This window comes from Pantherophis guttatus, chromosome 3 (assembly GCF_059756535.1).
Source record: "Pantherophis guttatus breed Tessera chromosome 3, ASM5975653v1, whole genome shotgun sequence".
Taxonomy (NCBI): domain Eukaryota; kingdom Metazoa; phylum Chordata; class Lepidosauria; order Squamata; family Colubridae; genus Pantherophis; species Pantherophis guttatus.
Window position 1 is genome coordinate 62,701,317 of NC_142065.1, and position 24,711 is coordinate 62,726,027.

The following is a 24,711-nucleotide window of genomic DNA, read 5'->3' on the forward strand; positions in this document are numbered from 1 at the left end:
GAAAAATAGCATGGATTTGCCGGGAATTTATGTTCTATATCTTAATTTCTACAAGGGGGGGAGGGGGGAGAATACAGCCAATATATTCTCCCCTCAGACTTTGGTGTAGCCTGCAGCAGGTGCTAGTGTCCTTTCCTTCTTCCATACCTCTCACTTTCTGATTTATTGCTGTTGCCGTCACTGCCAACTTTCCAATAGACCATATTTTTGTAGAATCAGCAACCCTACAGTCCAGTATCCTGACTTGTGCCCTTGGGGGGGCGGGGGGGCTCTATGGTTGTTAGGCCACCTTTTATTGAAAGAGCCAGTTACCATAGAGCTTTCTTAGTGCAAAAGTTAAATGGCATGTTCAGAAACGTTCTTTAAGACTCAAATCAGAGTTGTAGATGCAAACATTTGTACAATGCCTGCTTAGTCCTTTTCTGATCAGTTGCTCAGCAAACTACTATGCTACACTTAGGCATGTGAGGAAGCCTCATATAATTCCATCACATATTATATGTTAAGTAGCCCAAATAATTTACTCTGTAATTGACAAATCTTTTGTGTTGACTGTCTGTTTAATTCCCCCTTTGTGATAACCTTTCTTGTAGGAGCAGAGATCTAGTGGACAAATTGCCACTTACGTCTTCCCAATATGTGCACACTGAGAATAGCAGTCTTCTGCATGATACCCTTACTGACTGATACCCTTACAAAGAAAATTAACTCTGACAGTTCCAGGACTGGCAAAAATCCTGCCCTTTGATCTTGGCATATCAAATTTTATGTTGATCCGTGGTCTCTTTCAGCACAGACTCTATTCCTGGTTGATCACTATTAGACCAAGAGCCACAGAACTTTCATCTTCATAAATTCTTCCTGTGGCTTGAGACAGGAAGGACACACTATTTTGTGAGCTCTCAGCAGGCTTCCTTGAGAACATAAAATGTATTCCCAAAACTATTTTTAAATATGATTATGAGTTAAGCAAAGGTGATTAGCATGTGTGTATGTGCATGCACGCCCCAGATTCAGCACCAGGGACTTGGTTACTGAAGGAAGAAAAATTCAGCCCTTTTAATTTATCTTTCCAAATAACATGGTTATAATCATTAAATCATATTTGTGCTCTGCTTACAAACAAGCAATACTTACATTTAGAAGCAGATTCTGTGCCTTAAAATCACTGTGTACTTTTCTGTACAAATTAACATTGAGAAACAATTTGGTCAATTGGCACATGGCATTTCTCAGTAATATTTAGAAGGAAAAATTAAGCACAATACCAGAGGTACTTAAACTATGTAAAATCTATTGGCAAATATAACTAGAAAGTCATTTACTTAATAATATATTTCAACTGGGACAATAATTGCTATTTTTCTACAAATTATTATTTGCTTCCTAATTTGAGAACCTGCTCTGGAGCAGTTAGGTGTTATGTATGAAGACCAAAAGACACCTTATATTGGATTTTGCTCAACTGCCTGAATGTTGCTCGATATAGCTTTCTGTTTTAGTAGTGTGCCAGAACTTTGTGATATTTTTTTTAAAAAAAGTATCCATTACTAAATCCAAAGTAAACATTTGATTTACTTCCAAATGTTAAAGCACAAATTTCCATAGGTGAATCTCCAAAGATGTTTCCTAAATTATGCTGGAAATGTCTAATGTTGGTTATTTGCTTATATCCCAATCTGTACCCATCCCATTTCAATAGAATCTACCAAAGGTCAGCTTACAGTGTGAGTCTATTATTTTTAATTATTATTTGTTGACATTCCAATACAACCGACAGAACTATGATTATAGCCTAAGCATCCATATTGGGATATAAATATACCTAGGATCAAGCACCAATTCTCACAGATTAAAAAAAACACATGCAAGACTGTGAACTTTACTGTAAGATGGCTATTAAAAAGGGTATTTTGGAAGTACAATCAATTACTAAAGAAAATGACATGCTACAATTTCAAGAACCACAAAAATATTTAATATTGCAGCCAAAATACAAGAACTGGCTTTGTGTTTCTATTCACATATTTCACATCTGGTATAAACAGTTACTATATGTGTATTGCATTTGCGCTAGTAAAGTTGGCAATTTCTTACTCAAAGTTGCATCCTTTAAAACTGGAAAATATTAAACATTTTCTATTTTCAAGACCAAGCAAGTAATTTCTATTGTGGGAAAAGATTCTCTGGTCTAAATCCAAAAAGAAAAATTATGTTTTAACTGACATTAACCCAATGTCCTGTCACAGGATATTTAATTAATTGCACATTGAAATAATAAATCACATATTATTGTTTCAGGTTTCTACAAAAATTGAAAGTTACTGACACATATGTTTCAGGTAGTATACCAGCAAAGGTACAAACTGCATTTGTGAAATTAATTCAGTTAAGTATGCAAAATGCTGAAGTATATGGTGTTAATTTAACTGGAGAAGAAATGAGCAATTTCTTTAGAACTTTCCAATCAGAGAATAAGTGCAGAACACAAGTAAGATACAATACTGAATTGTCTATAGTCTTTAACCTCAAGGCTCTGATTAGTCTAGACCAGGAATTCCCACTCAAAGAAATTGATCCTATCAGGGATGAATCATAAAGTTATCTTTTGGTAAGAAAATTTACAGACATTCTGTTATTATACTTAGAACCACAGTTGGAACCAGAATTTGTTGCTAAGCAAGGCAGCTGTTAAGTGAGACATGCCCAATTTTACGGTCTTTTTTGCTACGGTTGTTAGCAAATCACTGCAGTTAAGTGAATCACGTGGCTCCAAGATGCTGCGACCATCATAAATACAAACTGGTTGCCAAGTGCCTGAATTTTGTTTATGTGACCATGGAGATGCTGTGGCAATTGTATATATGAGGCTTGGCTATAAGTCCTATTTTTCAATGCTGTTGTATCTTTAGATGGTCACTAAATGAATGGTTGTAAATTGAAGGTTACCTGTATTTATCATATAGTTTTAAAAACTAAAGTTTCAGTAACTTACTCTGTCTCTCACCTGTGATATCCCACTGACTGAGAGTCAGCAGCTGAATCTATACATGTTTCAGTTTAAAATGCTATCTTGCATAAAATATTTTGCAAAATAATTTTTCTAAATTGAATTAATGTCAAGCGCCAGGAGAAATCAGGAGATTCAGGCAGTTCCAATAAGTATAAAGATTTATTGCAAGCTTAAGCTCTCTACAAGAATCAGACCAACTAACCGTCAAGAGCTATGAGCGGGAGATAAGAGAGGAATTCAGGGTGGGCTGGTCTTAGATCTCTTGTGGGTGTGCAGGGACTCGTGACTTATGATGCGTTTGATCCCTCAAGCTCAGCATGGTCATCTCCTACATCAATTGTTTACTCCTTATTATGGAGTAATAGCATATTAAAAGTACTTTAATAATCTAATTCTTTTCAAATACTTTAAACTTGGCTTTTGTTCCAGAAAATAATTCAGGATTGTTTGCTATAGTTCTTCAATTATTCTAATATTGATATTTATCCTAAAATTCATGGTCAAACTGGCCAAATAACAATATCATACAGGGTTTTTTGCCCAATTGGGGCAATTTATATATTAAAGCATGGCTGATTGGGGAATTCTGGAAGTTGAAGTCCACAAGTCTTAAAGTTGTTAAATTTGGAGACCCCTTTATTAAAGGACAGCTGAAAGGTGGGAGGGAGAGAGGTTCTACCTTTTCATTGTGATAAGTAAGCAAGCTTGTAGGTTTACACGTTGTTCTATTTAAATAAGCAATTTAACAGGCAATTCAGTTATTTTATTATCAAGAAAACAAGGTCCATCTAATTACCATCTAAAAACCATCTGAATCTGATCAAGGTGTGAGCAGAAAGTCTTCAAGGTTCTACCAGTTTATTTCCTATTATTCACCAACTTAACAAGATATATTTCAAAATGCTTATAACTGGCTGAAAATGGCACACAGAGATAACAAAAGAAATACTGTTTTTTAGTGTTGATTCCTCAGAATTTTTAAAATTAAAAACATGTGTGCTGAATGTGGACACGGAAACCATTTTAAAATATTGCCAGTAATATCTATCTGTGAAGATTTGTACACCATGTGAACTGCTAATTTTTTTAAAAAAAATAACATTACAAAACCACAGTTGCTATAGAATGATCACCATCATCTGGGAGAGATCTGGCTTGATGCAAAGCAGCTTGAATTCTGAAGTGTGTCCTTGTTTCCATGGAATAATTCTTATAATTTTGCCTAAAACAAACAGATATTTGTGATAGGTTCATACCTACAGCGTTTATCATCATCTAGACTTAACAGAGCAATATTTACACAGAAAAAGACAAAAAAAATGTTTTCTTCCAAATGTTTCTGTTTTAAAAGGGAACGTGTGTGTGTACACACACACAGTGTGTATGTGTGTGTGTGTATGTATATGTGTGTATATGTGTGTGTGTGTGTGTGTTTCTTTTAGCCAGGTTTTTCCTACGTAACCAAGGTTTTTCTGCAGCCCTAGCTTAGTGGAGTCACATCCACTCGGTTCTGGGCTTTTTTCTTTCTGGCAGCCAGCAGGCCCTTGCTGCCTGGTGAGAGACATACATACATACATACATACATACATACACATACATACATACACACACACACACACACACACACACAGATACAAAACCTACTCCCCATTCTTTATTCTGGGATTGTGATTGGTGCCAGGAATATATATATTCTGTCTATAAGCCACTCTAAGAATTTTTCAGCAAACCTACTTCAACCCTTCCTATCACCTCATCTACTACTAATAATGAGAAAGATATATTTCAACAGGCTTACTTTGCTCTTTCCAGGATCTTAATTGCTTCTTCTATTTTATCTTGATCGAGATATAATAAAGCAAGTTCAAGCAGCGCATTTGGAATTAAGTAATGATCATACTTGATCTTCTTTTCACTTAAAAGAAGAAATGGCAAGATACATGTAATGAATTTTACAGGCAAGAATAAGTAAAGTTATTCAGGGTTGACAAGAAGAAATTCTGGTCTGGTCACATGATGACTTGCTTAAATGACTGCATCATTTAGTGATCAAAAGTCCAGTCCAAATTATGATCGGACCAGCTGTATGTAAGTTATACAACTCAAGCCACTTTAGCTATTTTAAAACTCTAAGCTTTTTTTGACCCTGATAGCTACTATCCCAGACTGATGAAGCTATCGGGTTACTTGATAAATCATCTTTTGATGTAGCCATTCTCTCAAGAAATGACCAATGTTCTTTCCAGAATAATTTATATTCTCCTAAAACCCATCTCCTGATTTTAACTATAGATCAGTTAAAATTTATATAAATATAGATTTATATCTGTATAATGCTGACATGAAAAGACTGCTTGAAAACTTTGATAATTTAATGCAGCCATTCCTGGTTTAGTGTTCATTAGCATCTTCTAGTTTGGAAACTTACTTGAAGTGAATATAAGTAAAGTGATCTTCTGCTTCCGAAATCTTGCCCAGATGTTTTAAGCATAGCCCTTTCAGAAGCTTTATCACGCAATGGTCATCAACAAGAAAATCTGTAGCTGAAAAATAAAAGAAGATGCACAGGTAATTTTAGATCATGACAGACATCTTTCTGTTTCACCATGACAGACATGGTGAAACATATTTAATATTCTCATCTAATATGTGCACATATTAGTTATGAATATAATTATTGATAACACATATTCAAACTATCCCACACAATATTTAAATGATATAATATCCAATTATTTGAATTAGTAACTTCATAAATTCTGTGATCGCGTGAAGAATTTGCTATTATGTCAGTAATTTTAAATTCTTCATGCTATCACAGAATTTATGAAGTCACTAATTCAAATAATTGGTGCATTGTGCATCATGTTACTGGCTGGGTAATACATATAACCACATTGGCTGGGTTTATATATATTGATGTCTACATTATCATTATAGGACTTCCTTGGTTCAGGCTTAGTATATTGTATGAACTCAGGTATATTTTCAACAGACCACAGTTAAGGAAATTCTGATTTTAAAAAGTGTTTAAATTCAGTCAGTTCCCCTCTCCCCCCACCAGCCAGTCACCAAGCCACAAAGGTTGGGGACTGCTGCTTTAGATGATCAGTTGTAGCCTCAAACTCCCCAGAAACTGCTCTCCTACCACTGTAAGCAATCTTATCTGAGGTTTGAAACTAATATGTATAAATAGAAAGGGGAAGGATAATAAATGTAGAAAGCCGAACTGTCTTAATTATAAAGAGCAAGAAGACACGACTGACAGCTAATTTCCAGTTTGTAAACATATCAATTACCTATTTTATTGAACTGGTTTATTGGTTTATTATTTATTGAACTAAACAAATATTTGCCATCACATGAGCTCTATTGGAAATCTATACTTAAATTTTTAAAAGTTTGTCTTTTGCCCTCTTAAATGTCTGCTTTGTGCTCTTTGGGATGCTAATTTCCAACATCTGTTTCTCAAACATGCAAGGATACCATGGCACTCTTAAAGGATTGAGTTAATCATTGTTTAAGACAAATTCTGATCAAGTGGACATTCCTCCAAATGTCAAATGTACTCCTAGAACTGAAACATGTTTCCTCAACCTAGCATAAAATTATGCTAGGTTGAGGAAATCATAGTGGAGTAATTGAAAATAAAATAAGACAATTGCCAATGATAACATTGCTACTATCATTACTATCTTACAATTAATCCAGTAACTGACTACAGAAGAATGGGTGAATCTGTTTAGCTTCCTAGAACTCCAAGTCAAGCACAATCTCTCTGATTGTCTTTACCTGTTGTGACCTAGGGTTACTTTGTCATTACAATACACAATTAGTCCCAAAAAACCTATTTTATTGTAATAGCTGAGAATTACGTTCATTCCCAGCTGAGTCCCAATTAATTGCAAAAAAAGTCCTTGGGAAGAAGTCTGGGGTAATCACAACCTTTATCTTCTTTGACACCCTGCCAAAGGCCTTACTTGGCAAAGCCCCACCGAGTTCAGAAACAAACAAGAGATGCCAACTGGAAACAGAGTTAGCAACGTTGCTTTCCTGCAAAAGGCCCAAGTGCCTTTGTTTTTCTTTTAAGCCTTATGGGAGGGGCCAATAATCTCCTGGCCTTACTCCCGAGTCGTCCCTTTTGCCTTAGTTGCTCTTGCCTTCTGGCAGCTCTGTGCATGCATGCACTACGAACAGGCTCCTCCTGTTCCTCTGCCTCTCTGCTGTCCGACTCTGGGGGCTCCAGAGCATCACTCCCAGATGGCCCTGGCCCCATCTCTGCCTCTGACGCAGAGCCCTCATCTGGGCCTTCCCCAGATTCCAGGACTGGCCCATGTTCCTCCCCAGCCTTCTCACTGTCCGATTCCGCTGCCAGCTCCGCAGGCTGCTGGCGGACCACAACAGTACCCTCTGCAAGGATGCATCTGAAATGAGATCTGGATTACCTGGGCTTTTTTCCAGGATTGTTTCTGCATCTGCTAAGGACTCCAACATGTTTTCAGTTAAATCTGGGCTCTTCCCAATCACTGCATAACCATTCCAGATATACATCATTTCCTAAAACATATTGAAATATAATGTATGTTACTGGAGACATTTTCTTCCAAAATATATGAGTACATCAGATAACTATTTGAAAAGTATCTTTGTAAAGTTTGTTGTGACAGAATTTTCATTTTGCTAACTTCTTGCAAAACGCTGCCAACCAGCAATTCTTGATCTACACATTGTCTGCCTCACTGATAGTATGTTGTTATTTCCCCAGAACTTTGAAAAAATATTTTATTTATTTGAAATAATTTATTTCAACTTTTAATCTTCTACCTTAAAAGGCCAAAGCAAAAGCTGCCCTGAGTCACCTTATAGGGAACATGGGCAGCATAAAAATTTAATCAAATAAATAAAACAATAATAATAGTAGAAAGAGTTGGATTAGGTGGAAGAGAATGTAATTCCTTTCTGTTAAATTCAGATATTTTCTTTCTTCTTTCAAATGACTCTTTTCCATCAAAAAACTCTCTACTTTTTAAGTCTCTCTCTCTCTCTCTCTCTCTCTCTGTGTGTGTGTGTGTGTGTGTGTGTTTCTCTTAACCTTACTTTTCCTACTCATTATGCAAATCCAATCTGGAAGAAAAACAGTAAATGGGAGAGTGATTTTAAAATTAAGGAAAAGAGAATATATGAATAGAATTAAACCAATGTGAATCCATGAAACCAGTAATTCCATCTCCAAAATGAGTATTCATAAGAATGGACCTGTTTTCTCCCAAATAAATTACTCAAATATATTAAATTTAAAAAATGAAACACTTACTTGCATAATAGAGCTATGAAGCAGGACCATTTTACCTTAGCTCCCAGCTGGCAGCAATTTGCACTAATCAAAACACTAATGTTTAGTTTTATTACTATCATATATTTTTTTTCCAAATCACATCTATATTCCTATTGCATTTTTGAAGAGTCCCTAAAAGACAGATCTTCAGAAAGGCAGCTAGAAGGAAACATCTGAAGCAGGGGTGAAATGTAAAATTTGTTACTACTGGTTCTGTGGGCATGGCTTGGGGGGGGGGGTGTTAATGTGACTGGGTGGGCGTGGCCAACTTTTTTTTTTAACTTTTCAAAGCATTTTTTCTACAACCTCTTCCGCCGAAGTGGTTGCAAAAAAAATGCTTTGAAAAGCCTCTGCCGATCAGGCAACTCAGCTGGGCTCATCAGATGCTTTTCAAAGGATTTTTTTACCACCTCTTTGGCGGAAGAGGTTGCAGAAAAAATTGCTTTGAAAAGCTTCTGATGATCTCAGATGAGCCGCGCGATTATCAGAGGCTTTTTTTTTTACTTTTAAAAGCATTTTTCAGCTGAAGAAGTTGTAGAAAAAAATGCTTTTAAAAGTAAAAAATACAGCCTTTGATGATCGCGTGGCTCAGCTGGGCATGATGGGGGGTGCAGGGATTTTTGCTACCAGTTCTCTGAACCACCCGCTGCCATCGCTACCGAATCGGGCAATCCAGTCCGAACCTGGAGCATTTCACCCCTGATCTGAAGGTTCTAAGGTTCACAGCAGCACCTTGTCGTGTTATGTTCCTGGAGGTATATTCTAATTTTTGATTGTCACTTGTAAATTGCTCAGAATCTTCAGAAATAAAGCGGCAGCTAGCAGAACCAAGTTAGAAATAAACAAACTAGAAAAACCGTACCACATTCCATTTTCCTTTTTTCTTCCCTTTCTTTGCTGAGAAGATAGAGGCCTTTCTTTGACTTGTAGAATATTTCAGCAGAGCGATCTTGTTTCCTTGCTCTCTGATTTCCCCACTCCTTGCCAGACCCTTGCAGTAGAGCAACCAGTAGAGCAACGAGGCCCAGCTTTCCTCCTTGGTCAGCATATTGGGCAACCTTAGCTTCAAGCCTGTCTTTCTGTGACCAATCCTCATCATTTTGCAGCTCCTTCCTGAAGAGCCTGACTTAGCCTCAAAGCAGTGCCCAACCTGGTATATGAAAGCAAGCAAGGGTTCCAGAGTCACTTGATGCAAAAAGAATGGCTTGGTTCTGTTTCCCAGCCAACTAGATTCAGGTATTGCCCAAGAGACCTATGGAGCTGAGCCATTAGATTAATTTATGTGACCACTATTTCCAAGTCACTGATTCTCCTGAAGTGTTTCTGCAGCAAAAATCCAAATGTCTGTTTAACCTTGATCAATAAAACAACTCTACATTCCTTCCATTTACTTTTAACAATCTTGATTTTTAGTCCTTCCACATAATGTCCTAGAACACAAGTTCTTTACATTTTTTCTTTGTCTCTTCTCAAAAAATTCTTTAAAGCTTTAACAAGCCTCTTTTTAAAAATCCAATATAAATAAATCCAGTTCACTACTTTGATTTCTTATTTGTATATCCTTTTTAATTACTAAGATACCAGTCTATTTCAGTTATATGTTCAGTGTAGCATCTTTTTTCATATCATTTTCATTAGACAAAACTTCTTCTTCTTCTTCTGTAACATCTTTTAAAAAAATATCTATAGAGGCAGAAACTCTTATCATTAGGGTCTGGGTCCATTGTTCAAAAATGTCCTTTATCTTTACTTCCTTCTGGTTTTCTCTGGTGTCTAACCTTCCAAGTCTTACCCTTTCATTTTTAAAAAAACAATTCAAAACATTAAAAGCACTTTTCCACAAGAAGGACTTTTATAATTAATTTCAAAATCTTACTTCAAATCCGTCTGGACCCTAGTTCATTTGTAACTTTCCACAATCAAATTTCTAACCATGTTTTTGCTATTTATTAAAAAAAATCAAGCTCACTCAGTATTTTTAAACTGGTACGCCCCAAAGTTCCTAATAACTAAAAAACAGTTAATAAGCAACTGCTGAAAGTGATTAGAAAAAGAAGTATGTGAAGCCAATATCCATAAATGTGTGGCCATGGTTTGAGCTTTCCCTTGTGTCCCAGAGCTCTTCATTCACCAGAGACCACTGTCATGCGGTATCCTAGTGAGGAGCAACTGTGCACTGATGATGTTACCTAGTTTGGTATTGAAACGTTTGCAAGAAAATATCCAAGGTTAAAGAACTCCAAGGACGCTCTTTTTTTCTTTTCTTTTTTTTTTTTAATCCTGAGCTACAAATATTTTCCTTTATGAATGAGCAGCAGTTGTCTGGAACACTCGCATATGATTTGAAGACCTCTTCTTGTCTGGAGAAGAATTAGGAAGACCTGAACTACTTACTGGGTCTGCATTCCACAGTAGTTGTTGGATCTGCTTTTAGTGGAGCTGTTTCCAGTTTGTCATTCCTTTCTGAAAAGTTCTTTCTATGTCAGTTTCAATTAGCCAGGAGTTTGAAGGAACAGAACCACAACATAAAAGGCACTTTCTTCCAAACGCATGGTAATAAGGACCCTTCCACAAAAAATCAAAATTGGCCTGGTGCTGCAGTTAATTATTAGCAGCCTGCTATAAATAGTACAATTCCAATTTTCTAATTCCTCAGATAGAGTTTCATTATTACTGAGCGCCATCTGGTGCTCTTGTTATGCTGTTCCACCAACAAAGACAAAAAATGATTATCAGCCATAAATGAGGCAAAAAGTCAATTAAGTAAAGAATTTCATTTTCTGAAACAAAGAGATACGCATCTATTTGTGCGCTATAAATGTGACTTTTTCAGGAATACTTTCCACCTACATAGTTTTCTCTATGAAACTCTAATAGCTAATCTAATAACTCTAGTAGTTTGCATAGTTAATAGTTATCCAGCATGAGTCACTGATTGGCTTGATTTACAGATCTCATCATTAATTTGTACTTTTTTCTCATAATGTATAACTGGTTAAGTGAACTCATACATCTGTGCATATGCTATTTTCCACATCTGATGTCACCAATGTGACTCTAACTGTGATGGACTTCAGTATCATATTCATATTCAGTGTCATATTCATGCTTAATATGTCCAACACACTCTGTTTGGGAAAGATTGGTTCATATAATCCACTCCTTTTATTTGTGGCAAGCCAAACAAAGCATACCAGCTATTCAGAGATGCACACCCAATGTGTTTTATTCAGTGGTGGGTTGCTCCTGGTTCTGTCCGGTTCTTGAGAACCAGTAGTAATAGCAGCGGGAGGCTCAGCCCACTTGCCCAGACGTCATAAGGTACAATCTGCGCATGCGCAGATGCTTCTGCACATGCGCAGAAGTGCAAGTGTGCACACGAGCGAAGCAAATTCCAGTTGCAAACTGGAAGTAAAGGTAAGTAGAACCCACTCCTGGTTTTATTCATACCATGATAAAAGCAGGTTAGAATCCTCATGGAGTGTTTCTCTCCAGCATCATCAAATTAAAAGAAATATCAGGAGAATTTATATATAATGTTTAGGTCCATGTACATATTCAAATCAAATCAATCTTTATAATGTTCATAGACTAGTATATGTATCTATATAGGAAACAGATGTGGAGGAGGGATCTTTTCCAGCTTACCAAAACAGGCACAGGAAGTGGAATAGGATTTGGGGAAAGGTATCTCCGGGATTTCCGAATTGCAAACTTTTCTGTAGGCAAGGATTTCCCTGCTATTTTCAGTTTTAAACTAGGCACAGCCCTGGGAAGAAAAAAAAGAGATACACATTTAAATGATTTCCTGTATGATAAATGTAATCTTCTAAAAACTAGAAAAAAGAAAAACTGGAGAAGTCAAAACAGAACAGGAAAAAAAATGATATTATTCCTGTATTATATAACAAAAGTATTTTGTGCTACAGACAACCAAATTCCGTCTACAGATTGGAAGAATTGGAAGAGGTACAGTGAATGGCCTTCCAAGAAGATTTTTGGCTGACAATGAGCAGAGTGACCCAAACAGAAATTGTTCCTGCCTTAGGAAAATGCCATTCTCTTAGCTCAGAAATTACCAGCAGCAGGGCAAGTATATGATTAGCAGAAGAACATATACCCTTTACTGAATAATTATGACACGATTTAGTTCATAACCATGAATAGAATATTGCATTAGATCTCCCTTAACTTTAAAGAAGATGTAAATATAATATTCACACAAGCGCATAAAATGACAAGTTTAGTTTTAAAATGTGATTGAATAAAAGAAGTTTTTTCCCTCTCATTATCAATCACTATCTTCCATTCTGACATCTATTTTATTCTCAAAAATCTTACCTAAATAGCTCAACTTCATCATCTCCAAAAGGCTTATAATCTTTTGCCCCAAACATGCTGAGGTAGCCAGCTTTCATAAATACATAAGTAGCCTAAAAGAAAAATAATACTTTTGAGATATGTTCATGTTATCATCTCCAATACAACATGCAGATCAATAATGTTGAAGCCAGAAAGGAGCAGAAAGTGTATTATTTTCTAGTAATGGGGAAATAACTATTCTTGTCAGCAAGAAAACAAAGGTAGCTAAGTAGAAGAAGAAATGGGCAGGGGAGACAGAACTGATTCAAATTCCTTTTTAATAAATTATATATCTATTGATCTGTATATCATATGCTTGGTAAATAATTATGACTGGATCCTTATGAAAACAGCCCATTATAATGTTGCCTTAGATATTATATTGCTGAGGAAAATATTTTTTTTTTACAGAACTCTGAGAAATTCTGAAGTGTAATTCATTTGCTCACAAATCAGCTCTGTGTAATTTTATATTCTCTTAATGCTGGTGTATATTTATATGCTTAAAAACACAAAAAAGGACCATAAGGTTATACTACTAGATTAACGGCACTACTTTTTTACATAAATATTCTACCAGTATGTTATTCCTGGGTCCTCTCCTTACTGGAATTGATAAACGTTTGGCCTTCATATACACAGACTTACATTGCAGAACTTATGACTAAATCATTTACCCAGTCTCATCAAACATTGTGCTTAGAATGGGAGAAAGATACCCATGTGGAGGAAGGCTAGTTTGAAGAAATCATAATGGGATTCTTATTTTTAAAAGAGGAAACTAAAAACCCCTGGAAAATAGTAAAATGTAATTTCTATATAGCCAGTTTTAAGATTTATGCCAGGGAGGATTCAAATTTAATTTATGTGGCTTATTTGGTCACTTTAAAATAGAAGTAATCACATGTAGTTGCACAGCAAAAAAAAAAATTACTCTTGACTGGAGATTTTAATTCAGATTTCTCAAATCTAAGAAAACAATTCACTTGCATTTGTAGGAAGACAATGATCAACTGTACTGTTCATGGGAATAAAATAAATCTTTGAAACTATCCATTCACTGATTGGGTTCACACATCATATTAAGACATTTGGGTAGTACTCGACTTACGATCACAATTGAGTCCAAAGTTTCTGTTATTAAGCAAAACAGTTGTTAAGTGAATTTTGCCCTATATTACAACTTTTCTTGCCACAGTTGTTAAGTGAATCACTGCAGTTGTGAAGTTAGTAATATGGTTGTTAAGTGAATCTGGCTTCCCCATTGATTTTGCTTGTCAGGAGGTCTCAAAAGGGGATCGCATGACCCTGAGACACTGCAACCATCATAAATACATTGCAGTTGCTAAGCATCTGAATTTTGATCACATGACTGTGGGGATGCTACAACAGTCATAAAGTGTGAAAAACAGTCACAACTCCCTTTTATCAGTGCTGTTGTATCTTTGAGTGGCCACTAAATGAATGGTTATAAGATGAGGACTACTTGTATGTTATATATTAGGAAGCATTGCTATAAAGCAAACTGAACATTCCTATTTAAATTGCAAATACTATTTTGTATTAATTAAAAAAGAAAGTTAACCACTACTGTATGATAAAGTCAGCAGTACATTCTTAAACTGCCCTCCAGTCCAGAAGTTATGCTATTTTATTTTTATTCTGCAGAAATCAGTCAAAACTACTTTAAAGATGTTCCGGAATACATTTATCATCAGTGATATAATTTTGTAAGCAAACATGCATTGATTTTTGTCAACTGCAGGTACTCCTTAACTTAGGAGCACAATTGGGACCAGAATTTCTCTAGCTAAACAAGGCAGTTGTTAAGTGACTTGAGACATTTTCTTTTGCCACAGTTATTAAGCAAATCACTGCAGCTGTTAATTGAATTACGTGGTTGTTAAACAAATTCGACTTTCCCCATTGACTTTGCTTCTTGTAGGTAGCTGTCTAGGAATGTTGCCAATAGTGATCACATGACCCCAGGATGCTGCAACCATCATAAATACATGCGCCTGAATTCTGATCAGATCGCTATGGGGATGTTACAACGGTTGTAAGTGTGAGCACTGGTTGTTAATCACTTTTTTCAATGTCACTGCAACTTCAAACAGTTGCTAAACAAATGATTTTAAGTCAAGGACTATCTGTAATCCTGCCCACATCATTGTTTTAACTCACCTTTGACCAGGTATTCTCTTTGCTAAGCAGATCTGCATAGATATATGCCATCTTCCACTGCCGTTTATATGTGAAGCACCACATCAGTTCCCAGTAGCACATGTGATGGAACTGCTTCCAAAGCTGCTGGGCTTCACAACACTCCTCAAACCTTCTGATGGCCTGAAAAAGCAAAAACAAATATAATCCCGACTGGTAACTTTAAAATATGTTTTCCAAACATTTATTAGTCTAAGAAGCTAACACTAATGTCCTGAAACTATTACTGAGAAAATAAAATACAACTGTGCGGGAAGATAATATAAAGAAAGTACATGGTATTAATAATTTCCCTTACAACCTGGCGTTATTTATTGATTGCTTTTTAAATTTATTCCACTGATGCTTCCAGCAATTCTGGGTAATATACTGTACATACATAGTTTTTCAGCATGCTCCTTTTATCTTCACTGCGATCTTGTAAGGTAGGTTAAATTGAAAGAAAGGGATTAGTTTAAGATTACTTCATAACCAAGTGGCATTTTGAACTTGTATTTCTTAAATCTTAAATCAACCATTTGCTCCTAATATTATTAATTCAAATCCATTGCCATAGAAATGTATTAATGCTATTTGCCCCATTTTAATAATGCATGAACTTCAATGTTTCAGTTACTTATCGTGAGTGTGTGTGTGTGTGTATTTGCAGACAAAACAGCTCCCAGAATAAACCACATGACCGAGAGAGACAGATGGTGCAAAGATCACGGATTGCTGCTGCCTTGTTTAGATAAGTTCCGATGCAGCAGTATTAGCATTATTCTCACTCTGGCATGCGTTGTTGTCAAGTCAAAACTGCAAAAAAAAATTTTTTTTACTATTTTTGACTACCAGTTATTACTGTCAGATGTGCAAATGTACGCAGTTGCTAATCAAGGATATAAAATAAACAAAAATTAAATAAATATTTTTTTTAAAAAAAGCAGTAAGATAAACAAAAATCTACATAGTAGGATAGATTAGAATAGCAATACTGCTCAATAGCACATAAACAGAGGGAACAGATTGAATTAAAATATTAGGCAAATAAAAATATTTTATCAGGCATAGGGGAAAAAAAAGACTTTGTGCCAATACTTCTATATTGTTTTTTAAGGAAGGGTGTCTGTAAATATTTGTGATAAGGAACAGTTTAGAGAGTTTCTATCATTAATAATCAGGCTAACTAGCCGGTTCCCTTTCTAGAATCTTGCTGTCATTTGTTTTTATTTCTACCTGAGTAGAAAGTGTAGGTGGGTCTCTCTTTCCCTCCCTCCCTCCCCCTCCCTCTCTCTGTTTTTATTATAATACAAGTAATAAAATAAGCAGTTGAAAAAATAATTTAATCACAATTACTACTAACTGAGGGAAACAACAAGAGAAATAAATAAAGAATCCTTTGTGTATTCTTCATGTAATACCTATCTGTATTTTCACTGCTAATTTTACTTTCTTTTACCTAGGTTTCTGTTCTTCCAAGATTTTGGGTCTGAATTCTTCAACCCAGTTGTATGAAATCTATTTTCTTAGAGTGTCTGCTTCCACAAGGCATCCAATCAGGACTCTCTGAGAACAAAGCAATTCCTAACTTCCTCTCCCCATAACTCACAGTTCTCTCCCTGAGTACATTGGGAAGACAGTCTCTACATTCCTTAAAAGACTCCCAACTAGCCAGCATGCCAACTATGGGACCCCATGTACAGCTGCTCAAAATTAACAGTACCTTTAATTCAGTGATGAAATCTGAACTGGTTTACTACCGATTCGCTGGCTGTGCATGCGCACTGCACACCAAACGCGCACTCATGCACGCATCCGCAGTGCCCACCATGCGCCAAATGTGAGGTGCGCGCGCGTGCACAGTGCACACCAAAAGGAGGCATGGGGTAAGTATAACAGTGCACGGGGGAGGTGATCAGCTATGGTGTGCGATCTTCGGAGCTTTTTTTTTTTACTTTAAAAGCATTTTTTTACAACCTATTTGCCCGAATAGGTTGTAAAAAAATGCTTTTAAAAGTTAAAAAAAAAGGCTCTGACAATCACAACTGTGGCGCGTGATCGTCAGAGCCTTTTTTTTTTCTTTTAAAAGCATTTTTTACAACCTATTCGGGCGTAAAAAAAAGGCTCTGATGATCACGCGCCACAGCTGTGATCGTCAGAGCCTTTTTTTTTACATTTAAAAGCATTTTTTACTACCGGAGAACCAGTAGTAAAAAAAATGCCTAAAAAGTAAAAAAAAAAAGTTCTGATGATCAGCTGAGCAACGCGCGATCTTCAGAACTTTTTTTTTTACTTTTTAAAGCATTTTTAACTACTGGTTCCAGAGAACCGGTAGTAAAAAATGCTAAAAAAGTTTTTAAAAAAGTTCCAACGATCGCACGTCGCTCAGCTGATCGTCTGAACCTTTTTTTTTTACATTTTTTACTACCGGTTCGGCAAACCAGTAGCCTTTTTTACAGTGGTGAAATGTAAAATTTGTTACTACCGGTTTGGCCGAAGAGGTTGTGTAAAAAAATGCTTTTAAAAGCCTCTGATGATCCCAGCTGAGCCGTGTGATCATCTGAGGCTTTTTTTTTTCTTTTAAAAGCATTTTTTCGGCTGAAGAGATTGTAGAAAAAATGCTTTTAAAAGTAAAAAAAAAGCCTCTGATGATTGTGCGGCTCAGCTGGGCATGGCGGGGGGCGCACAAGGATTATTGCTATCAGTTCTCCAAACCACCCACCGCCATCGCTACCGGATTAGGCGATCCAGTCCGAACTGGGAGCATTTCACCCCTGCTTTTTTACTACCGGTTTGGGTGAACCGGACTGAACCGGGAACATTTCACCCATGCCTTAATTCCCTTACACTCCACTTCTTCTTGTGAACATAAATATTTTTTCCTTAAACTGAAATAATAGCATGGGAAAGAAAGAAAAGCAGATTACTCACTCCATCAATATTGCCTCTTATTGTTTCTATTCTCCCTGCAAGAAACAGGAATATGGCACCCTAGAAGAAATCCAAGAGAAAACATTAGTTTTTGTGTAATTTTTAAAATATGAGGTCCTGCATAAAAGTATTTGGTAGATCGACTTATATCTTACTTTTGGATATCGAATCAGGTAAGGTTTGAGAAGTTTCTCTGCTTCTTCAACATTTCCTTTACCTGTCCCTAGATTAATTGGAAGAAAAAGTAAAATAAACTGAAGATAGATTGGTAGCCCACGTCCGGCTGAATTATTAAAATGAAACAGTAAATGATGTACTTCTAATAAAGTAAAACTCCTTTTATTGGATTTGTATAAACAAATGAAAAGGCTTGTTGTTTTCACAGACAAATACTTTGTTTAACAATTTATAGAGATACCTAACTTGTTTCTCACAGCTCTGGATGGCTAACAATACATTTTAAAAAACCCATAAAGAAATCCAAAACAAAAGTGGAAAAACTGTTACAAGAAATAATTAAAACAATACTCAATGTGCCATGACCCACAAAAATATTTATTTCAAACCACATGCAGATAGTCCTTGATTTATGACCATGTGTTTAATAACCGAAGTTATGATGGCATTGAAAAAGGTGACTTAAGACTGGTCTTCACATTTACAACTGTTGCAGCATCCCTGCGATCATGTAATTAAAATTTGGATACTTAGCAACCGGCTATGTATTTTTAGGATTGTTGCAGTCCCAGGATTATTTCTGACTTTGCCAGTGCTTTCAACAAATAAAGTCAATGGGGGAAGCTAGATTCACTTAATGATTGCGTGATTTCTTAAAGACTATGTGATTCACTTTTATGACCTCACAAAAATGTCATAAAATCCTGCACAATTCAATAACCGTTTCACTTAGCAACAGTCATACCAGTTTCAATTACGGTTGTGAATTGAGGACTACCTGTAGGTTAGACTTACCTAATGTCCTCATCCCAGCCAGAGGGAAGAACCAGATTTTAAAGGCTTTCCAAAAGGCCAACAAAGTTCTAGAATGCAGATGCCACAACAGAGAAGGCACATCTCCTGACTCCCATTAAATTACATCGCTTCACAGAAGAGACCTTGAACATGTACACTTAGTCAGAACTGGGAGGTAAGGGATCCGACTAGTAATCTGATCCTGTACCATACAGGACTTTTTAGGTGATAACCAGCAAAAAATGTGAGCTTCATTTTGATGGGAATTCAACAAAACGGAAACTATGAGCAAAAAAATCCCCAACCCCACTCCAACTGATGCCTCGAATCTGCAAGGCCTACTCCCTAAAAGGGCTTTGTTACACAAGCTCAATGATCGGAACAGTTGTTAAATCATAACTTTAAAAATTATATGAGGAGGTCTTTTTTGCTTGTAATAATTATGAGCGTAATAGTTGGTCCGACAGAATTAGAAGCAGACATAAATATTGAAAAGGAACCCTAGGAAAATAGGGAAAATCTTGCTTTTGTTCTTTTTTCTCTTTAGCAACAACTGACATGGCCTCTATTACACACATATGCATACATACAAATACTTTAAGCAATGGAAGATTCCCTGCAAGACACCAGGCAAAAAATTGCTTTTGCAGAGCCACTATTAAAAGGTTACTTGACACATATTATGTCAGCCATCAGTCTAGAAATTTTATACACTCTCTCTCTCAAGGTCGTATAATTTGGATGTGGCTGGGCAGAAGATACCGAGTTTCATTATAGCGTACAGGTAGTCCTTGACTTATGACTACAATTGAGCCCAAAATTTCTGTTGCTAAGCGAGACATTTGTTACATGAGATTTGCCTCATTTTACAACCTTTCTTGCCACAGTTGTTAAGTGAAATCACTGCAATTGTTAAGTTAGTAACACGATTAAATGAATCTGGTTTCCCCACTGACTTAGCTTGTCAGAAGGTCACAAAAAGTGTTCACGTGACCCTGAGACACTTCAACCGTCATAAATGGACGTTGCATGGATCACCTTCGCAAAAAAAGACTGATGGGAAACAGGAAGGGACAGCAAGAGCAGCTTCAGAGGGAATGATTGACACTCAGAGGAACAAATCACAAAGTGAGCTACCGAGAGGGAGGAATGTCTGAGCAGCGAGTCAGGAAATTATGAATCAGTTGCCAAGCATCTGAATTTTGATCAGCTGACCATGGGGATGCTGCAATGGTGGTAAGTGCAAAAAATGATCATAAATCACTTTTTTCCAATGCCATTGTAACTTCAAATGGTCATTAAATGTACTGTTATAAGGCCTATTTGTATTTACTGTTCTTTAATTCTAACAGTATTTCACGCTTAAAATAATTTCAATGCAGCTATATAAATGTGATGAATTTGATGAATAAACCATATCCATTTAAAAGTGGCTTTCTGAAGATAAGGACATTGTGAAGGACCAACTAACCACACCTGAAGAATTCAGAATTATTTTCAAATGGTTAATTCATTAAAATAGTTAAAGTTTGCCATGAATCTGAATCTTTCCTATTTTGGATTATTTTAAAAAGTCAGTTTTAGAGAAAAAAGGAAATCCTACCTAGCACAAAGGTCAGGAAGGTATGATAGCACAACAGTAGCAGAGTACACAGCAGAGATCTAAAGCCACACATTGATGCTCCTTCTTGAAGTTGCTGCAAGCCATATTTCTGTAATACAGACAGATAGATAAAGGGTTACAAATTAATCACATCTTAGCTTGTCTTGTCTCTTCTACTGTAAGGAAACCAAAAGATTAGTATCTCTCAGTATATCAACCCTGCATCAGGTAATTAGATGACTTACACAGCTAGCCTGAGAGGAAATACCATCCATTGTAAGTTGCCCTAAATGTTGATGATGTAATATAGTCCTCTCTTTCGTGAAATACGTACCATATAAACAAAGTAGTGTTTGCACACAATCTAAATCATGCTATCTTTCTACTGTAGGCGTGTAGCTGCAAAAAATTGCTAAATCGTGATCCATTACATTTATGCAATTGATGTCCCATAATGTATACACATAAACTGTTGTAGCAAATGCTTATTTTATTGGCTTATTTTTTCTGACAGGAGATTAATAATGAAAAGCTCTAGAATCAAGCTTGATTTCTTTAGATGGGGGCTTAACGACAAATGTTTTTTTTTTTTGTTATCAATGTTATTTTAGCATTTTTAAAAAAGGATAATTTAAGCAAACTAGAACCAAAAACATAACAACAAAACCCTTAAAAATTGTTCTTCAAAGCAGCAAAACTCAACATTAGAACAATCCAGAAGAACTGAAGAGAAATTCATATCAATTTCCCAGGCAAAGTCAATAATAGATTTGGCAGAATAATATGAGCTATATTTAATTATAACTTTAATGTTTAAATAGTGTTTTGTCAATGCATATTGATTAGGTTAAAATTTTTAAATCTCCCCTACATCTCTCCATGTAAAAATCCACCATGAATAAAATCCGAAGATAGATGGGAAGAAGGAAATACTGGAATGCCACAGAATAATTACAGAATTAGGAACTTAATGTGTCAGAAGAACTGATACTGAGTGGTTTTCTTAAGTAAAAAGCAAAATTAAGCTATTTAAATAATAGATTAGCAAATATTAAAATTGATGAACCTTGAGAATTCACTTGCTCAGTATTTATAGAGTTTTTTTCACTATCATTTCAAAAATTCACCTCCTCCTTTCATCATAAATAGAATTTTCCTCTTCTAAAACAAGGATTTGCAATTCTTATGTTAATTAATAATAATAATAATAATAATTTTATTTCTATACCGCCCTTCTCCCGAAGGACTCAGGGCGGTGTACAGCCTAATTAAAAACAGAATAAACATCAATTTAAAATAATTTAAAAGTATTAAATAAATTTGGCTTAATTTAAAACCCCAAAAATTTAAAACATCCAATTTAAAATTATGTTGCTAACCCAGCCTGGCGGAACAATAGGGTCTTGAGTGCGCAGCGAAATACCCGGAGGTCAGAAATCTTACGAATTTCCGGGGGCAGTTCATTCCACAGGGCTGGGGCTCCCACAGAGAAGGCCCTCCCCCTGGGTGTCGCCAGCCAACATGACTTGGCCGATGGCACCCTGAGGAGACCCTCTCTGTGGGAGTGGACTGGCCTGTGGGAGGCTATTGGTGGCAGAAGACGGTCTCGAAGGTACCCGGGTCCTATGCCATGGAGCGCTTTAAAGGTGGTGACCAACACCTTGAATCGCACCCGGAAGACCACTGGGAGCCAGTGCAGTTCGCGCAGGAGGGGTGTCACGTGGGCGCAACAGGTTGCACCCATAACCACCCGCGCGGCCGCATTCTGGACCAGTTGGAGCCTCCGAGTGCTCTTCAAGGGGAGCCCCATGTAGAGAGCATTGCAGTAGTCCAACCGGGAGGTAACAAGGGCGTGAGTGACTGTGCGCAAGGCGTCCCAATCCAGAAAGGGCTGCAACTGGCGAATCAGGCGGACCTGATAAAAGGCCCCCCTGGCCACGGCCGTCATATGTTCTTCTAAAGACAGCCGTGCGTCCAGGAGGACACCCAGATTGCGATCCCTCTCTGTGGGGGGCAAAGATTCACCCCCAATAGTCAGCGATGGCACCTGCTGACTATATCGGGACGCCGGAAGCCACAACCACTCGGTCTTGGAAGGGTTGAGTCTGAGCCTGTTCCTCCCCATCCAGACCCGCACGGCCTCCAGGCAGCGAGACATCACATTAATTATGTTTTGGGGTAAGTATCCCAGACAGCTAATACAAACTTGGATTAAAGAGTATAAAATTCAATTTTCTGTTAGGATTTATTGAATTATTTGGATATATCTCTCTTTTCCTTTCTACAACAGTTTCTCATCTGTAAAATAAGTATAATCTATATCAGGGGTCCCCAATCCCCAGGCCTTGGCCTGGACCGATCCACGGCCTGTTGGGAATCGGACTGCACAAATGGTGGGCAAATATGCTAGCACGTGAAACTTCATTTGCACAAGCGGCAGGTAGGCTTACGAAACCATCTTCTCTCCCCACCCCACCACCACCACCCCACCACCGCTGCTGCTGCTGCCAGTTTGCAGAACTGGAAAGGTTGGGGACTGTTGGTCGATAGCCATTTAGCAAAGCTAAATATTATTAAATGTGTTCAATTTATGACAGGCTTTTGGAGGGAATAGAACTGGAATTGTAACAGTTTTGCGTACAGTACATTATGTATTTATCCCACCACTGAGCTTAAAAAACCCATGGCACTCCCAATGCCTCAAGCATCTTGTGGCCCCATCCTTTGATATCCACATCCACATCCACAGAGCAAGCATTAAAATCCATGGGAAGTTGCATACAAGAGAGACCTACCATTTGCATATGTAAAATGTAAGCGATAACAAGTACAGTTGTGTACCGCTTATAAACAATAATATATGAAGTACAGGTAGTCCTCAACTTACAACCACAATTGAGCCTAATATTTCTGTAGCTAAGAGAGACAGTTGTTAAGTGAGGTTTGTCCCATTTTATGACCTTTCATGCCACAGTTGTTAAGTGAATCCTTGTAACTGTTCAGTTAGCAACACGGTTGTTAAGTGAATCTGACTTCCCCATTGACTTTGCTTGTCAGAAGGTTGCAAAAGGTGATCACGTGACATTGGACAGTGCAACCATCATAAATATGAGTCAGTTGTGAAGCATTTGAATTTTGATGACATGACCATGGGGATGCTGCAACAGTTGTAAATGTAAAAAACAGTCATAAGTCAGGTTTCTTTAGTGCTGTTGTAACTTCAAATGGTCACTGAATGAACTGTTGTAAGTGTAGGACAACCTGTACTCTTTGTCACTGAATTGTTATAGATTAAACACTTGCCTCATTTCCAGAAAACCCAACAAATTCCAGTAATCGTGCAATCCTTGTTGGTAACATAGATAGAGTCTGGAGCAAGGGCGAGAAAGAAAGAAAAAGAAACAGTTTGCCATCACTAAAGTTCTCCATTAGTAAAAAATACTTACAATCTTTCCATTACATTGCAGTCCATATCCATTGAAACAGCCTTTCTGAGGGTGTCTCATCTTCTTATTCTTTTATTATTCTTAAATACAGCACAAGTAGAGCTTGACTTATGATCATAACTGAGGCCCAAATTACAGTTGTACATTGTACATCTGTAAAGCAGGTCGCCCTGTGATTTTATACCTTTTTGTGGTTGTCGTGAAATGAACACTGCAGTTGTTAAGCAAATGTTAGTCATTAAATGAACCAATTTTAACTGTGAAGTGGGTTTTGCCAGAAACTGGAGGTAAATGCCAGTTTACGGCAAAAAACGTAAATCGCAGTCATGTGACTACAGGACACTACAAACAGCTATAAATATGGGCTGATTGCTGAACCCCGAAGTTTGACATATGACTGTTGGGGGAGGGGAGCTAACATCAAAACTTCAAACTGGGACAGCTTTTGGGGGATCCATTATAACTTCAAAAGGTTCCTAAGTGACCAGTGATTAAGTCAACAGCTATTTGTATTAAAATTTCCTGTTACCACTCAGAGCCACCTCAGAGAGACTATTTGGTGGAGAGAAGATTGTACAAAGATGTCAAAGAAATAAGTTATAATATGCTTATTTGGCTTCTAAACAGTGGTGGGTTGCTCCTGGTTCGCACCTGTTCAGGAGAACTGGTAGTAGCGGCAGCGGGAGGCTCTGCCCACCGCCCAGAAGTCATGAAATACGCTCTGCGCATGCGCAGAAGCGCGAGCAAACTGGTAGCAAAGGTAAGTGAAACCCACCACTGCTTCAAAGCAGTTAGAACTGAACAAATCACAAGTAACCTTGAAATAAAAAGATGGGTTATAAATTCA

The 24,711-nt window shown here is 37.0% G+C and overlaps 1 protein-coding gene across 5 annotated transcripts in view; it reads right to left on the minus strand.

Moving 5' to 3' along the window:
- Positions 1–1,955: 1,955 nt before the first annotated feature.
- TTC39A (tetratricopeptide repeat domain 39A) overlaps positions 1,956–24,711 on the minus strand; it is a 51,358-nt gene continuing 28,602 nt past the window's right edge. For 4 of the 5 annotated variants that reach the window (XM_034415067.2, XM_034415068.2, XM_087891066.1 and 1 more), the window contains 11 exons: positions 23,722–23,787; positions 20,419–20,527; positions 17,999–18,066; positions 17,844–17,903; positions 14,895–15,056; positions 12,690–12,781; positions 11,997–12,117; positions 7,459–7,570; positions 5,442–5,556; positions 4,812–4,928; positions 1,956–4,235 (listed from right to left, as the gene is read on the minus strand). In XM_034415067.2, coding sequence (XP_034270958.1) covers positions 4,115–4,235; positions 4,812–4,928; positions 5,442–5,556; positions 7,459–7,570; positions 11,997–12,117; positions 12,690–12,781; positions 14,895–15,056; positions 17,844–17,903; positions 17,999–18,066; positions 20,419–20,527; positions 23,722–23,787 — 1,143 coding nt within the window. In that variant the 3' untranslated portion in view covers positions 1,956–4,114. Of the gene's footprint in view, positions 4,236–4,811; positions 4,929–5,441; positions 5,557–7,458; positions 7,571–9,210; positions 9,540–11,996; positions 12,118–12,689; positions 12,782–14,894; positions 15,057–17,843; positions 17,904–17,998; positions 18,067–20,418; positions 20,528–23,721; positions 23,788–24,711 lie in introns of those variants that run through there. The other variant, XM_034415069.2, reaches the window with a different exon arrangement.